The sequence below is a fragment of the Dermacentor andersoni genome, chromosome 2, assembly GCF_023375885.2.
Source record: "Dermacentor andersoni chromosome 2, qqDerAnde1_hic_scaffold, whole genome shotgun sequence".
In the NCBI taxonomy this organism is placed as follows: domain Eukaryota; kingdom Metazoa; phylum Arthropoda; class Arachnida; order Ixodida; family Ixodidae; genus Dermacentor; species Dermacentor andersoni.
This window is the reverse complement of record NC_092815.1, coordinates 45,537,162-45,553,869: the sequence shown is the minus strand read 5'-3', so window position 1 is coordinate 45,553,869 and position 16,708 is coordinate 45,537,162. Positions and strand designations below refer to the sequence as shown.

General features: G+C 46.1%; 1 protein-coding gene across 4 annotated transcripts in view; it reads right to left on the bottom strand.

The window, feature by feature from the left end:
• Window positions 1–1,142: 1,142 nt before the first annotated feature.
• Window positions 1,143–16,708, bottom strand: part of LOC126542360 (PHD finger protein 20-like) — a 50,966-nt gene continuing 35,400 nt past the window's right edge. For all 4 annotated transcript variants that reach the window (XM_050189405.3, XM_050189407.3, XM_050189406.3 and 1 more), the window contains 2 exons: window positions 6,304–6,619; window positions 1,143–5,711 (listed from right to left, as the gene is read on the bottom strand). In XM_050189405.3, the coding sequence (XP_050045362.1) occupies window positions 5,575–5,711; window positions 6,304–6,619 (453 nt within the window). In that variant the 3' untranslated portion in view covers window positions 1,143–5,574. The remainder of the gene's footprint in view (window positions 5,712–6,303; window positions 6,620–16,708) is intronic.

The window sequence follows — 16,708 nt, the reverse complement described above, 5'->3', positions numbered from 1 at the left end:
TGTTGGTCGTTTCCCCGAAGATCGCCAGCCCCCGCCGATCGAACATAACAATAGTTATCATTTTGAGTGCTTTGTTTTCCTTTCAAGTCAAGGACTGAGCAGGTTGCGCAGACATCTTGGTGCGTCTTGTCACTGCGTATTACAATAGCACACACAGTGAAAAAAAAAAAAAAATAAAAAATATATATATATATATATATATGCACGCACTCAGTACACCGGTCTTTCGAAAGAACAAAGCATGCTGCCAAAAGAAGTTTGTGGAACTCCATTATCGCACTGAAGGCTCAGAGTTTGGCGTCGCACAACGTTAAGTAAAGAATATCAGGTCAGTTCCCGCAGTAACGATGAAATTGGTGCGCTGGCCCCGACAGTAGCATTTTTCCCGACAATGCGGCCAGCGCGCGCCACCGTAGCAGACGACGCAGATCGCTACTTCGTCCCTCGAGCACCTGCGCCTGCGCAAGCTGCCGCCGCCGCCAGACTCCAGAGCTCGCCGCATCGTGATGCAATGCGCTACGAGTTCTTCCCTAAGTGTGCAAGGGTGTACATTTGCCACACAACAATCGTCACGTCTTGTTTGCGTTTCCTTTCTTGAAAACGGTGCGCTCGCTACTTTCCTGTCAAGAATGCTCTGTCATGCTCATAACGCACATGCCGTTCCTGATTCGGCAAGTAGGGGGCTCGCAGCATTTGGTGCACTTCAGCTAATAGCTCAAAGGCATTCTCCCAGAACCTTATAGTACGACTCACGAAAGCACACTGCAGTTTTGCTCTTGGGCTATGAAATCACTGCACGTGTACGGCTCACATTTGTATGCAGGCACCCTGAAAGCAGTGCTAGACTAATGCCATTTTCGTGGGAAGCCAGGAATTGTAGCATCCGGTGACACATAGCATACATTTATCATTTAATACATCTCGCAGGATTTAATCCATGAAGTTGATCGTGTGACACCTGCCTATTGATATGCATCCATGTGTAACTGGTTTCCTTGTGATACACAAACACTTAACAGAACTGTGCCCATGACTACGACAATGTCAGCCAAAGTAAATGCTGAAATATCACTAGAAGTCTACAACAGTATCACTAAATTCAATGAACTTTTAAATAAACAAATGAAAGAAAAAACGACAAATACTAACAAGAGGCTTTACTTTTTGCAAAAGCATAACAATATGTGAGCATGGGATCAATCAATGTCTTCTTACTTTTGCCAATTCTGCTAACAGAGACATGGAAAACAGTGGTGCTTAGTGCTACTTACGAATGCTGCGCCTTTGCATGTTCAAGATGAGTCAAGTCAAGGAGCGCCGAAAGACAATTTACCAGCACATTTCCTTCAAGCTTTCTCTCCATGGTATTCACAAGAAACCCCACTTTGACCATGCAGCATCATTTGCCATGTCCATCAAATTTCTTATACAAGGATTTTACGAAGTACAGCAGCTAATACAAACATAAAAAGGAACCCCATGAAGTATACTGACAATGAAACCAGGGAAAGCATTAGGGAAATTAAATGTTCTTTAATTGACGTGCAAAAATAAGGAAAAGACAAATGAAAATGGTAAAAAAAAGACAACTTGTTGCAGGTGAGAGCAAAACCCAAATCTTTCTCCTTTTGTGTGCACTGCTACAAATTGAGCTACCACAGTGGCCATCCTCTCATCAACTTCCTTAGGTATCTGCGTTTTATCTGCACTTGATACAGGCCCGACAATGTAAGCCAACAACACTGACAGCCATGACGGTGAAAGCAGTACATGCTTTTAATTGCAAATGCCACAGAGTATGTGAATAAATGTCATGCATGCTACCTCACAGCATCAAGGCTGCTAAAGTCAGGGCCCTTACTACGCAATGAGCCCTTATGCTTTCCCTGGTTTTATTGTCTGTTGGCTTCGTACAGTAGAAAAGAAAAAAGAATAAATTTCGCGGTTCACCTTGTTTTCACCCGAACACACAAAAAAGAAGATATACAGGAAAAAAGGCAGCATAGCACTGTACTACCCATGTTCTTGTCTTTCTTCCTTTCTTTGTGTGTGCCAACTGTTTTGAGAAGAGAATCCTTTGTGATTTGCATGGACAAACCAGGCCTACTCTCCAACTTTTTGTCAAGTTTCTGCCTTGTGCATGTGCAATAGGCATGTGTAGTTTCTGCTCACACAGCTCCCTTAAAGCGCCAATCACCAGGCCCCATAGCAAATTTTGGTTACATGCCGGAAGTTGTTACGTGTCCACAAGGGAGCGTTCTGCTGCAAAAATTTTTCAACCCGGTTCATTAACAGCTGAGATAGAAATATTTCATTTCATCATATATTTTATTCCATCATACTCGGATGCTATCCGAGATCGGCCTTCACACACTAAGCAGTTGTGCGATGCTGCACAGACTCATTTTTTTATCTCATCCTGCATAATAAGGTTCATGTGGATTCTAACACCTATATTTCCTATAACACATCCAGAGAAACCCGTCACAAGCATCACCTTACACTCCAGGAATATTCTTGCGCTAACAATACATTCAGCTTTTCGTTCTTCCCGAGAGCAGTTCGCAATTGGAATGCTTTAGCCCAGACGTCAGTCGCACAGCCCACTGTTGACAAATTTGTTGAAATTGTTGGCACAACAGTACTGTCAATCACAACTAAATGATGTTATCAACATTGTCTTTATTATTGTATTAATTACCAAATGTTTTTGGAAATGTGTGATGTGAAATGATGTATGATGCTATCAATTGTATAACCATATGCTTATTCCTTCTTTTTTCTTTGCAAAACATCATATGTAATTGAAATAAGCTCTTTGTGCATTATGTTTTTGCCATACTTATTGCTGTTAACATAGGTCCATGAAACTCTACACTTACCAAGTACCCTTTTGTATTCTTATGTATATGCTTGTACTACAATGTCTACAGACCCTTCTAACCCACTCCTGTAAAAATCCCTAATGGGATTGACAGTACCAAACTAAATAAAAAAAAAAAAAATTCGGTGCCGCGAACCCATGATTTCAGCAGGTGGGTCCCACTGCCGAGCAAGATGCTCTCTCCACTTGCCCAGTCTAGCCTCCGCAAGCGAAATTTCTCCCTGCGTTCTCCCATACTGGACCTCAACGATCGTGTGGCGCATATGTCACAGGCCCCGCCTTCCATGTTTCTTGCTCCTCGTGTTTTTTTTTTGCCGCTGCGCATTTTCGCTGATGGCTTTTCGCACGAGCTGTTGTCTCCTTGGCGCAGTCCACGATTTTGCACGCTGTACACAAGGACACGACTAGCAGCAAAATTCAGTGCTACACGAATGCTGAGGCAGAACAAGCGGATTGTACAGCATGATCAAGCGCTGGAACACTGTAGAAAATGGCATAGTTTCAGTACTTGCGCATGCGACTACCTGACCGTGGGAACAAGCAGACGAAGCGGAAGTAATCTCTCTTGCTTCGGTGCAAAGTAAAATGAAAAGCATGCAGACATCCCTTTTGTATGTTTCATTATTTCTCTAAACTTCAATTCGTCAATTGAAGCAACAGATCCCACAAATAACAGATGTTGCCTTCAATAATTATCCCAGTCACGTGTCACTACAAGCGACGTCAGAATGCGGACACGAGGACGTCGCTGCCCGGCTTGGAGCGCAGTAACCGCGAGGGAAAGGAAAAACGGCGTTTGGATTGAAATTTCAGACCTTTCCGTGGCGCATAGCAATGCAATTCTTTGCAAACACGATCGTTGGCGCACATTGTATGCTCTGCGCTTGTCAGCTCAAAATGGCCAGACCTGGTGAGGGGCCCTTTAAAGGAGTCCTAAACCCCCTCTCGGGCTTGGTGAAAAAACACAGCCCTTGGATAGTGTATGCTGCTGTGAACAGCTCAGGCATTTTGCCATCAGTTTTCTCACTCAGTCAGTTTTTTAATCGCAGTCACCTTTCTCTCAAACGCTTTCTTTTCAACAGAAGCCTGCTCCTCACTCTTATCTGGATGCTTTACTTCGTAGTATAGCAGATTCCCATATGTGGTTGCTATTGGCCAATATCTGACATCCAACAAGAAGGGTGTTTGGATCAGTGCACTTCCTCCTACTCTTACTGTGTATATTGTCGACAAAGTTTAATAAACAGGCTGAAGTAAGCGAAAATCTGCTTTTGAATTTCGGTAATTACATACTTTCGGAAGAAGCCGGCCATCATCTGCTGACACGCAGTGGCTGCCCCCATAGGAATTAAACTTTGGCCACCCTACTTATTGCTGTCGTAGCTAGTGGGTCCAGCTAATTTAGACTAGCTTTGAACTCTCAACTGTTATTGTTTCCGTCGTCGTTTCTGTGTGAAAGGTTTCTGTTATTGTTTCGCAGTTTTAACATTTAAGTCTGAGAAGATTTAACATGAAAGGAATGTACTGTCAGTGTTTTGTTGACATTTGTTTGTGGGCTGTCATTCTCAAAATTCCGAGGAATAACTTTGGCAAGAATGTAAGACAAGGTATGCGCAACTTTAGTGATAGAATGGTCTGGCAATATAACCCATATATACCACATGCCATATAGCAAGGCATGGCCTATACATACACCTAAACATATGAAAAAAATTTCGCTCATGGACAACTACATTGACGCCGGTGCCAACACCAACACTGGATTTTCTGCGACGCGAGGCCCTTACCACTGTTGTATTAAAATGTAGATGTGGTTCTTGTGATGAAACCACGTGCAAGAGACAAGCCCCAGCATGTGCAGCTAGCACTTAGTCTCTCTGTTTCTGTGAATGATGACGGGTGCTGCCATTGGTTAAGCAAATGTGCCATGCAGAGAAGCGCACTTGTCAATTGTGAAAAGGGTCTGTATGGCTCTTCTAGCTAGACTGATCTTCGTTCATTTGAATTCAGATTTCACACAATGAGAGCATTTTCTGTTCCATTTAATATAATGTCTGTATGCAATAGTATTTGCCTTTATCATCTGGAAGAAATCAGAAGTACACATTGCCTGTGGTGACACAGCAAAAAAAGTTTTTTTCTCAGCAGTATCAAAAATTTTCTGCATCAGAAGAAAAAGAAGAGGACTGAAATATTTCATAGCAAGTACAGGCAGAATAAATAGCACAAGTTCTTTCGTGAGCTAGTCAGTAGTTTTCCAAGGTTTTAATCCCTACAGAGCTTTCAACATGAAGTAACAAACAGTAAAGCAGGTAATGAAATATAGTGACATCACAAGTTATACACATATAAATAAAAATTTGAAGTTTTCCACAAACTTTCACATCTCAGACACACAGAACAGCTTTCCACAAGAAATAAATAAATACCAGCATGACACTGCACAAACTAAATGGCGATATTTTTCTTTCTCTCTAGACTAACAGCATATCTACAAATGTGGGTTTGTTGCAGCGTAGTAAATGCACATCTTCTTGCTACTGGCCCGACCATTCAAAAGTATGCAAGAAGTTGGTAGCAAATAAAGAAAAATGTTCACACCGAAGATCAGACACAATTGAAAGCTTCCACACAACAATGTACACAATGTGCTGTCAACCACGTACTGTCCGTCGGTAGCACAATCCATGTCACCGGAACAGTGTCAACCGATGCACTGCGTTCAAGTCCTTCATGAGGCCTTTGAGCGATAACTTCAGCCGCAGCATGTCCTCTTCTTCTGTTATGCTTGAGTCTGTGCCATTGATGGAGCCCTCATGCTCAAGCACTGGTAACAAGAAAATTGCAAGAAATAATGAGCTGAGCATTTAAAAACAAATAAGCTACATAATCATTGCAGAAACTAATTGAAGCCAGTCTGGAATGGTGTGTCCACGAAAACGCCTGTTTTTGTTTTTCCAGGCCATAACGTCAATATATAAATATCACTTTCTCCCACATTTTTCGCAGTTCTATATACATGACTAACCTTGGTGGTTCCACTATATTAGTTACATGTTAAAAGAGCTGCAAAATATAGTTTGAAATTGGTCCTAACAACAGAATGTTAATAGACAATGTTGTCGCAAACACCAGGGAATAATAGCATGCCTATACAAAAGGGCTCAGTCGCATTCAAATGAAGGCATAGCATACTTTATGTACACCCCTTATTTTAATTTCTACAGACTATTGATAAAAGTGTACAGCCAGGTAAAATGTGAGTGGAAAAATGAATATTTTTTTTGACACCTTATCTGCATGAAATTAACAAATTATTCACGGCCATTTTCGACAAAGTTTAGCAAGCAATTTAAGTGTCTTATGTCAACTAAAGAAGAGCCTTTTGACCCGTTTTCTTAATATAGTCCTCAGCTCACCCCGAAGCTGCTCCTCCAAAGCGTCCATCCTCCCTTCCAGTTGGTCTTCCAGATCAAGGACATGATGCAACAGGTTTACTTTACAGGCTTCAACATCCAGGCTCGCTTCTTCCGCGCCACTGGCCTGCTTAGACACACTGCTGCTCTTTGTTGGGGAAGCCCCGGGTGCTGTGGAAGCAGAAGCACTGCTGCCCCGGCCGTCTTCATCTGCGCTGAGTGAGGTGACCTCTTCCTCACCCCCAATGATATCCAGTTCCTCTCCTTTGTTGACAACTTCTTCAACACAGCCGACTTCAAAGGCCTCCATGGCTATGTCCTGCATGAGTGTTTTTGCATTTTATCTTCATCAATGTGGGGCTGAGACATGTTTTTGTTTTTTTGGATTTCAAAATTCAAAGGTAAAAAAAAAATCTATTTCCTTTTAAGGTCTAGATGCCTTTGGGTATCATCATCATCATTAGATGTTGAGATATGGTGCCATCAAAACATTATAAAGCATCAGGAATGTAATGAACTAAAGCTATAATTCCTGTTGTACACAAAAGTTCACAAATATACCGATTATGCTTTTTCAATAGTGGAGGTTTTCACCATGTTGCTTGCTGCAATACAGTAGAACCGCATTCATACGTTTTGGAAAAAAGAACTCGAGAGTAAATGTACCAACCGGGAAAACGTATGAACCGAAGTAACTAGAAAAATTGGCAGACTCGACTAATGTTGACATCTACGTAATGCGAAGCCTAGCGCTGATCGGTGCGGCAGGAAACGCCGACGAGTGTCGAGCTGGAGGTGCTCTGGCAGGCCGAGACGCATTTTGTTGTTTTCCTATTGCGTGTTGTTTTAAGAGGGCGACTGGAAACCGAAACAAAATTGAGCTGGTGGGCCATGCCAGATGCCACCGAAGCAAAACGTGATGCCCAAATGGCGCTGCCTGCAGCAGGGAACGGAGGTGCGTTTGGATTATATATCACCTACTAAAAGCGTGCAGTACGCTACCTATGGCACTACGCACCACGATATATAAAATAGATAGGTGAAGATGCTTGTCGCAATAGCTCTGGCGGGGATAGCTGTGAATGCGGCGTGCAACGACCCATTTGCTGGTACCGAAATGAGAAACTGGATGCAGCGCCAGCGTTTTCATGTGAGACGGGCGGGCGAGTATTGTGGTGAAGCTGCTGCAGCAGGCAGCTATATACTTTTGTTTATTTACAGTACCTTCAGAGTAAGTATACACTACAGAGGGGCGAGGCTACATAAAGGAGGTTAGAAATAAGAGTATACAGAAAAGGCACATTATAAGTAACAATGAAAAATTATGCTCACTAATTACACATCATAATAAACAAAATTATAATAATAGTGGTAGTCTACCATAGAAATCTGATGACATACTTTTCAATACACAAGTTAGGAATGATAGATCAATACATACATAGTAAAGTTGCAAATATTGTGTTTATACAATAACAAAGTCACATGATATATTAACCACAAGTTTCATGATTTAGATGTAGTTAACTAAAGCATGTTTAAATTGAACAGGATTACTTATACTAACAATAGATACTGGAAGACTGTCCCATTCGTTGCACGTTTTTGGTAAAAATGATTGCGCATGTGTTAGTGTGTTAGAGCGAGGCACATGTACCTTATGCTTATGATCTGTATGTAAGGTGCTGGATTAATCCATGTCAACTGAAGCGCTGCGTTCTGGCAGTAAATCTTATGAAATAAGCATAGGCATGATTGTTTCCTTCTGGTTAACAGTGAAGGCACGTTCAGTGTAGTCTTCATTTGTGTTACGCTTGCCTTACGATCGTACTTAGTATAAACCGAGTGAAGCGATTCTGGACGCTTTCAAGGCAGTTAATTGAGATGGCATGATGTGGGTCCCATACCGATGACGCATATTCTAACTGTGGACAAACGTATGTTGTGTATAACGATTGTGTGAGTGACAATGGTGCGAGCGAGAAGTTTCTGCGAAGGTATTCAAGTGTGCGATTAGCTTTGTTCGTTATAAAGTTGATATGGCACTTTCAGGATAAGTTATAGGTTATATGGATGCCGAGATATTTGTAGTTTTTTACGCTTTCTGAAGGAATGTTATCCAGTAAATAGGCAGGACAAGCTTTATTAGCACGGGATATTCGCATCGATTTACATTTCTTGACGTTAAGTTGCATGTTCCATTTTTTATTCCAGTTATGCAGTGTGTTTCAATCATCCTGAAGACAAGACATATTAGCGTCATTAGTAATTTTGCGATATATTACGCAGCCATCTGCAAAAAGACAAACTTTAGACGAAATGTTATCAGGCAGATCATGTATGTAGATCAAAAATAAGAGTGGCCCTAATACAGACCCCTGTGGAACACCAGATTTCACAGGTGTTAGAGTTGAATTAACTTCATTAGATTAGATATTACTTATGGTTATATGCACATATTAACATATTATGTAAAATGTTCTTGTGTTTTCATGACTAAGTGCATATACCTCTTGTTCATATCTATTTATACTAAGTTCCTTGTGTGTATGTTTATTTGATGTAGTTTTATTTCTTGTGTATATTTCATGTTTGTGCCCCCCCCCCCCCCCCCCCCCCCCCATGCAATACCCTCGTGTGAGGGCCCTTAGGGGTAATGTAAAAAAAAATAGCATTTACAAATTGCAAGCGGCATGTCAGTAATGCTTTTATACAATTAAGTACATCAGAATCAATGTTTAGTGCACTGAGTTTAGATAGCAGTACTGTGTGGTGTACATTGTCAAATGCTTTAGCGAAGTCAAGAAAAATACAATCAGAAATAAATCCTGTGACCAAGTTGGAATGCAAGTCGTTAGTAAAGCAAAGAAGCTGGGTATCACAGGAGAGTGTTTTACGAAAACCAAGTTTGCTAGATGTAAAGACATTGTTATATTCAAGATGATTGCTTAATTGAGAATAAATTACATGCGCCATTATCTTACAGGGCACTGAAGACAAACTAATGGGCCTATAATTAGAAGGGTTATGTGTAATACCAGGTGTATGAATAGGAATGATCTTAGCCGTTTTCCAATCTAGAGGCAATGTGCCGTTGTGAAGTGAATGAGAAAAAAATAATTCTAAAATTATAGTGCAATACTCACTAGTACTGCTAAAAATGTCACGTTAATTCCATCAGCACCACATGACGATTTTAATTCTAATTTAGTTATGACTGATTTATTACCGTTACTATTAAAATTATTATACTGTTCTTGATCACGCGTGCCTCGTGCATTTTCTTGTTTACATGGGATCTAGCGGCCAGAAAACATCATACAATCGCAGTTTGGTGACGTACTGAACGTTGGTGCCAAAAACTCATGTTTTCCGGGAACGCATGAACCAGTAAGAAATTAGCGCACCTCTAGTCTATTGGGTAATTTTTTTGCTCTCGATTGCGAATGTTGGCGCCGGGGAAAATGTATGCAAAGGGAACGTTTCAATGAGGTTCTGCTGTATTATGTTTTTCACTCAGTTAAAAAATAACAGGCAGACTCAACTCCAGTTGACATCTATGTACAGTGAAGCCTTCTTGGTGTGACTGCTCATGAACCATAAGTAGAGACACTAGCACTTCAGCTCCCTCTAGTACCATATTTACTCGAATCTAATGCGCACTTTCTTTCTGATAAGATAGTCCAAAAATTTCGTGCACGTTAGAATCGAGCAAGACCCTAAATGTGCCTTACCATATCGCCATCGGCATTTCAAAATGGCCGCACTGTACGCTTTGAGCCTAGCTTCCGCAGCTTCCTCCAATGTGCTGCAGTACGTGTACTTAGGCAATGCCTCCTTTTGCTTAGGTTAGTGCACCACCCGTCTTCCCATTTTCTGCGTTTGCTCTATCAGCATGCAAGTGCCGACTGCAAAGACATGCCGAGTTCATCATGATGCCGCAATTAAAAAAAAAAAAAAAAGGAAAGTGATCATGTGTGCGGAGAAAATCGGAAATCGGGCCACATCACGGGTATTTGGAGTTCCCAAAACGTGTGCAGGACTGGCGAAAATTAGAGAGACGTTCTACATCGGCGGCTGCTACGTACGGCGCAGCCGCACGGCCCCTATCTTCAAAGTGATCTGCGACGGAGACAAGAGTGTACGCATCTAGGCGCACTGCGCTGTGTTCTCGTCGCTTAGTTCACGTTGAAGTGAGAGGCTGCACAATGGTAAATTCCCTCACTCCTGCTACTGCACTTTCTTGCTCCAGCGTTTTGATAGAGTTTCCGCACTCATTGAGTGAGATGTGTTCATGTTTGCTTGCGTGCACGTGACACCGTGCTTGTTAATTTATCTAGTAAGCGAATGTTTAAAAGTTCATACAGCCGATAAAACTACTATCCTTACTTTTCATATAGCTGTCTACTAATTTGCTATCATAGTCGATGCTTTTCCTCTCAGGCAAAACTGACTTTTTTTATTTGTCGCAACTTTAGTGCATTGGGAGTAAATCTTTGTTTTTTACAAATGAGAGAAAGTTGTATTTCTGTATGAAAGAATGAGGTGCGCGGTACTGTAAAGGACTTTTCTTCTTTTAGGTCACGGCAAACAGGTGTGTGTTACAATCGAGAGCGTTCCCCCCCCCCTTTTTTTTGGTCACGGAAAGCAGGTGTGCGTTACGATTGTGGGCGGGTTAGAATCGAGTAAATACGGTAATTAATGTGAGAAACTCAATGCTTGAAACGGTAAACTATTTCACTGCACTGTTCCTTGATGGCACCAACATGACATTAAAGGAGTCAGTGTTAGAGACCAAACACATATGGAAAAAAAAAAATGCCTCGAACTCGGCAAGATAGCTTTGCTTTAAAAAAAAGAAAAGGAATTCCTAACTAGAACCAGAACAATATTGTCACGTGGCGGTGACGTTAAGAACACAGTAGCAATACTGTGAAAGGCAAAACTCGATTTTATTGGGCGAACCTGTGCCCACAAAACAGGCTACACTTATAGCACAACGAAAGCGGCGAACACAGTCGGCGATCGTCGAGAATCTGATCAGCGGGTCAAGCGCGTCGGCTTTTATACAGCAGTCATCGAATGTTCCAGACTAATCGTTGGGACCCGCATGCCTTCTACAAAGTTCTACACCATTCGTGTCAAGCGATGAAATCAGATAACACAAGGTTCGGCGACAACAGACAGTGGATAGAAGCATCGATAACTTTCCAGAAACTTCGGATACAGGCAGGCGCGTCCCGCGCTGTGCGATAACATTTGTTAGGCGGCCAAACGTGGTCGCCCGATAAAGATAAGTACACGTGTCATTACCCCCCTCTTAAAAAGCATCGACCCGATGCTGCAAACAAACGAAAGTAAAAAAAAAAAGAAGCACTCGTAGCAAAAAAAACAACAAAGTAAGGAAGTTCGTCAGCGTCCATAAAAGGGTTTGAGGCGCACCACGTGGACGACTTCAGATCGTGCGCGGCGCCGCTGTGAATGCGAAATGCCGTCTGGCACGACCTCATAGTCCAGTGCGCCAATACGTCGGATGACCTTGTAGGGTCCGAAATAGCGTCGCAGTAGTTTCTCACTGAGTCCTCGTCGGCGTATCGGGGTCCATACCCAAACACGGTCGCCGGGCTGGTACTCGACGAAGCGTCGTCGGAGGTTGTAGTGTCGGCTGTCGGTCCTCTGCTGGTTCTTTATCCGCAGGCGGGCGAGCTGTCGGGCTTCTTCGGCGCGCTGGAGAAAGGTAGCGACATCAAGGTTCTCCTCGTCAGTGACGTGCGGCAGCATGGCGTCGAGTGTCGTCGTCGGGTTCCTGCCGTAGACCAGCTTGAACGGCGTGATCTGTGTGGTTTCTTGCACCGCCGTGTTGTAAGCGAATGTTACGTACGGCAGGACGGCATCCCAGGTCTTGTGTTCGACGTCGACGTACATCGCTAGCATGTCGGCGAGGGTCTTATTCAGGCGCTCCGTAAGACCATTCGTCTGTGGGTGGTAGGCCGTTGTCCTCCTGTGCCTTGTCTGACTGTATTTCAGAATGGCTTGTGTGAGCTCCGCTGTAAAGGCTGTTCCTCTGTCAGTGATAAGGACTTCTGGGGCGCCATGTCGCAGCAGGATGTTTTCGACAAAGAATTTCGCAACTTCGGCTGCGCTACCTTTCGGCAATGCTTTAGTTTCAGCGAAGCGGGTGAGGTAGTCCGTAGCCACGACGATCCATTTATTTCCAGTTGTTGACGTCGGAAAGGGTCCCAGCAAGTCCATCCCGATCTGCTGGAATGGTCGGCAAGGAGGCTCGATTGGCTGTAGTAATCCGGCTGGCCTTGTCGGCGGTGTCTTGCGTCGCTGACAATCTCGACATGTTCTGACATAACGGGCGACGTCGCCGGTCAGGTGCGGCCAATAATACTTTTCTTGTACCCTCGATAGTGTCCGGGAAAATCCGAGGTGTCCAGCGGTCGGATCGTCATGTAGGGCGTGCAATACTTCTGGACGAAGTCCTGACGGGACAACAAGAAGGTAGTTGGCGCGGACTGGTGAGAAGTTCTTCTTCACGAGTAGATTGTTTTGAAGCGTGAAGGAAGATAATCCGCGCCTAAATGCCCTGGGGACAACGTCGGTGTGCCCTTCCAAATATTCGACGAGGCCTTTTAGCTCCGGGTCTGCCCGTTGCTGTTCAGCGAAGTCTTCCGCGCTTATCATCCCAAGGAAGGCGTCGTCATTGTCGTCGTCTTGCGGCGGCGGGTCAATGGGGGCGCGTGATAGGCAATCGGCATCGGAGTGTTTTCGCCCGGACTTGTAGGTTACAGTGATGTCGTATTCTTGTAGTCTGAGGCTCCATCGCGCCAGTCGTCCTGAAGGATCCTTTATATTCGCTAGCCAACACAACGCGTGATGGTCACTGACGACTTTGAATGGCCTGCCATAAAGGTAAGGGCGAAATTTAGCTGTAGCCCAAACGATGGCGAGGCATTCCTTTTCGGTCGTAGAATAGTTGCCTTCCGCTTTTGACAGCGACCGGCTAGCGTAAGCTATCACCTGTTCGACTCCGTTTCTCCTCTGGACTAGAACGGCACCGAGGCCTAGGCTACTGGCGTCAGTATGGATTTCTGTATCGGCGTACTCGTCGAAGTGCGCAAGTACCGGCGGTGACTGCATGCGTCGTTTGAGTTCTTCAAATGCATCGGCCTGCGGCGTTTCCCACTTGAACTCAACATCACATTTAGTTAGACGGGTCAACGGCTCGGCGATGCGTGAAAAGTCCTTGACAAAGCGCCTGTAGTACGCACACATGCCAAGGAATCTACGCACTGCCTTCTTGTTGATGGGTTGCGGGAACTGTGCGATTGCAGCTGTCTTTTGCGGGTCTGGACGGACACCAGATTTGCTGATTACGTGGCCTAGGAAGAGAAGCTCGTCGTAAGCGAAGCGGCATTTTTCCGGCTTCAGAGTAAGCCCTGACGACTTGATGGCCTCTAGTACTGTCGCAAGCCGCTTGAGGTGATCGTCGAAATTTCCGGCGAAGACGACAACGTCATCCAAGTAAACGAGACAGGTCTGCCACTTCAATCCTGCTAATACCGTGTCCATGACGCGCTGGAACGTTGCAGGCGCCGAGCACAGTCCGAATGGCATAACCTTGAACTCGTAGAGGCCGTCTGGGGTGATGAAGGCGGTCTTTTCGCGATCCCTTTCGTCGACTTCTATTTGCCAGTAGCCAGACTTGAGGTCCATCGATGAGAAGTACTTAGCATTGCAGAGCCGATCCAATGCGTCGTCTATCCGTGGGAGGGGGTATACGTCTTTCTTCGTGATTTTGTTCAATCGACGATAATCGACGCAGAAACGTAGCGTTCCGTCCTTTTTCTTCACTAAAACAACTGGAGACGCCCACGGGCTTTTCGACGGCTGGATGATGTCGTCGCGCAGCATTTCGTCGACTTGGTGTCTTATAGCTTCGCGTTCTCGCGTCGAAACTCTGTAAGGGCTCTGGCGGAGTGGTCGAGCGCACTCGTCGGTTATTATGCGATGCTTTGCGACTGGTGTTTGTCGAATCCTCGATGACGTCGAAAAGCAGTCTTTGTATCGTCGAAGCAGACTTCTGAGCTGTTGCTGCTTAATCGCGGGGAGACTTGGATTTATGTCGAAGTCTGGCTCGGGAACGACGGTCATCGGGGTAGATGCGACAGAATCCGAGAGGACAAACGCATCGCTGGTTTCCTGAATTTCCTCGATGTATGCGATCGTCGTGCCCTTGCTGATGTGCTTGAACTCCTGGCTGAAGTTTGTCAGCAACACCTTTGTGTTTCCTCCGTTCAGTCGAGCGATCCCTCTTGCGACGCAAATTTCGCGGTCGAGCAGTAGACGTCTGTCGCCTTCGATGACGCCTTCTACGTCAGCGGGTGTTTCGGTGCCGACCAAAATGGCAATGCTGGAGCGAGGCGGGATGCTCACATGATCTTCGAGCACACTCAAGGCGTGGTGACTACGAGGGCTCTCCGGCGGTATCGCTTGATCTTCCGACAGTGTTATCGATTTCGACTTCAGGTCGATGACTGCGCCATGTTGATTCAGGAAGTCCATGCCGAGAATGACGTCTCGTGAACACTGCTGGAGGATAACGAAGGTGGCAGGGTAAGTCCGGTCATGAACGGTAATTCTTGCCGTGCAGATTCCAGTTGGCGTAATGTGCTGCGGTGTCCTCCAGCAGTTCGAATTTGAGGGCCCTCCCATGCAGTCTTAACCTTCTTCAACTGGGCGGCGATGTGTCCACTCATTACGGAGTAATCGGCCCCTGTGTCGACTAAGGCAGTGACTGCGTGGCCGTCGAGAAGTACGTCGAGGTCGGTGGTTCTTTGTCTGGCGTTGCAGTTGGGTCTTGGCGTCGGATCACGGCTGCGTCGCGTTAAACTGAAGCTGGAACGTCGCGTCGTCACGTAGTCTTTTGTCGGTGTAGTCTTGGCTTTCTGACTTCGTCGGGACGGCGGCGTGTCATTATTATGTCGTGGAGATGGTCTCTTCGGCGTCTCCGTCGGCGTCGGAGGATCTTCGTCAGTTCGACGAACAGCAACCGCACCTCCATCGGTTGCTGCTTTTAGTTTTCCGGATATGGGCTCGCAGACCGGCCCCGGGCTGGGCCAGTGTATGGTCGGCGCTGCGGCGACAGGTAACGGCCTGGTGACGGCGAACGGGACGGTCGTCGAGGGCTCCACTGAGTGGCGGCGAGGTAGTCGGCGATATCGCGAGGGCGTTCACCTTGCTGCGGGCGCGGAGCGTTGACGGCGAAACCTCTCAGTCCCAAGTCGCGGTATGGGCATCGGCGATACACATGGCCGGCTTCTCCGCAGTGATAGCAGAGCGGGCGGTGGTCGGGGGCTCGCCAAATGTCCGTCTTCCTCGCGTAGGTGCGCTGGGCGACGGGTGGGCGTGCTGGCGGCGGCGGTGGCGGCGGACGGCGGAATTGCGTCGTTGCAGGGCCCTGGCGTGGTCGTGGAGGGGGACCTTGACGGCGTGCGACGGCGGCGTATGTCATCGCTTCTGGTTGGGGCTGCGGTAATTGTGGTTGCAGCTCGGGAACTCCAAGCGATCGGTGCACCTCTTCTTTCACAATGTCGGCGATCGAAGCCACTTGGGGCTGCGACGAAGGCAGGACCTTGCGCAGTTCTTCGCGCACAATGGCCCTGATGGTCTCCTGAAGGTTGTCGGAATCCAGTCCTTGGATGGCGTACTGCGGCGTGAGCCCCTGGCGGTTATATTGCCGGGTGCGCATCTCCAGAGTTTTCTCGATCGTCGATGCCTCTGCAGAAAACTCAGCTACGGTCTTCGGCGGGTTACGAATAAGTCCTGCGAAAAGTTCTTGCTTGACGCCCCGCATCAGGAAGCGGACTTTTTTATCCTCTGACATTTCCGGGTCGGCGTGCCGGAAAAGACGGGCCATCTCCTCCGTGAAGATCGCGATCGTCTCGTTTGGCAGCTGCACTCTGGTTTCTAGTAGTGCTTGGGCTCGCTCTTTTCGCACGACGCTTGTAAACGTTTGCAAGAAGCTGCTTCGGAACAGGTCCCAGGTCGTTAAGGTGGCTTCTCGATTCTCGAACCAGGTCCTGGCGGCGTCTTCCAGTGCGAAATAGACATGCCGCAGCTTGTCGTCACTGTCCCAACTGTTAAACGTAGCGACCCTCTCATACGTCTCGAGCCAGGTTTCCGGGTCCTCGAATGTTGATCCGCGGAAGGTCGGAGGTTCCCTGGGCTGCTGCAGCACGATGGGGGACGCTGGGGCTGCCATTGGGGTTGCCTTGTCCACAATCTTCTTGGTCTTCTCAGGTAGAAGTCCGTGCTCCGGGGGCAGCTGTTGAAGACGGCGGCTTGCTCGAGGCTCCGGGACTACGTTTGTGTTCACTTTGCGGTCCGGGCTTGGATCACG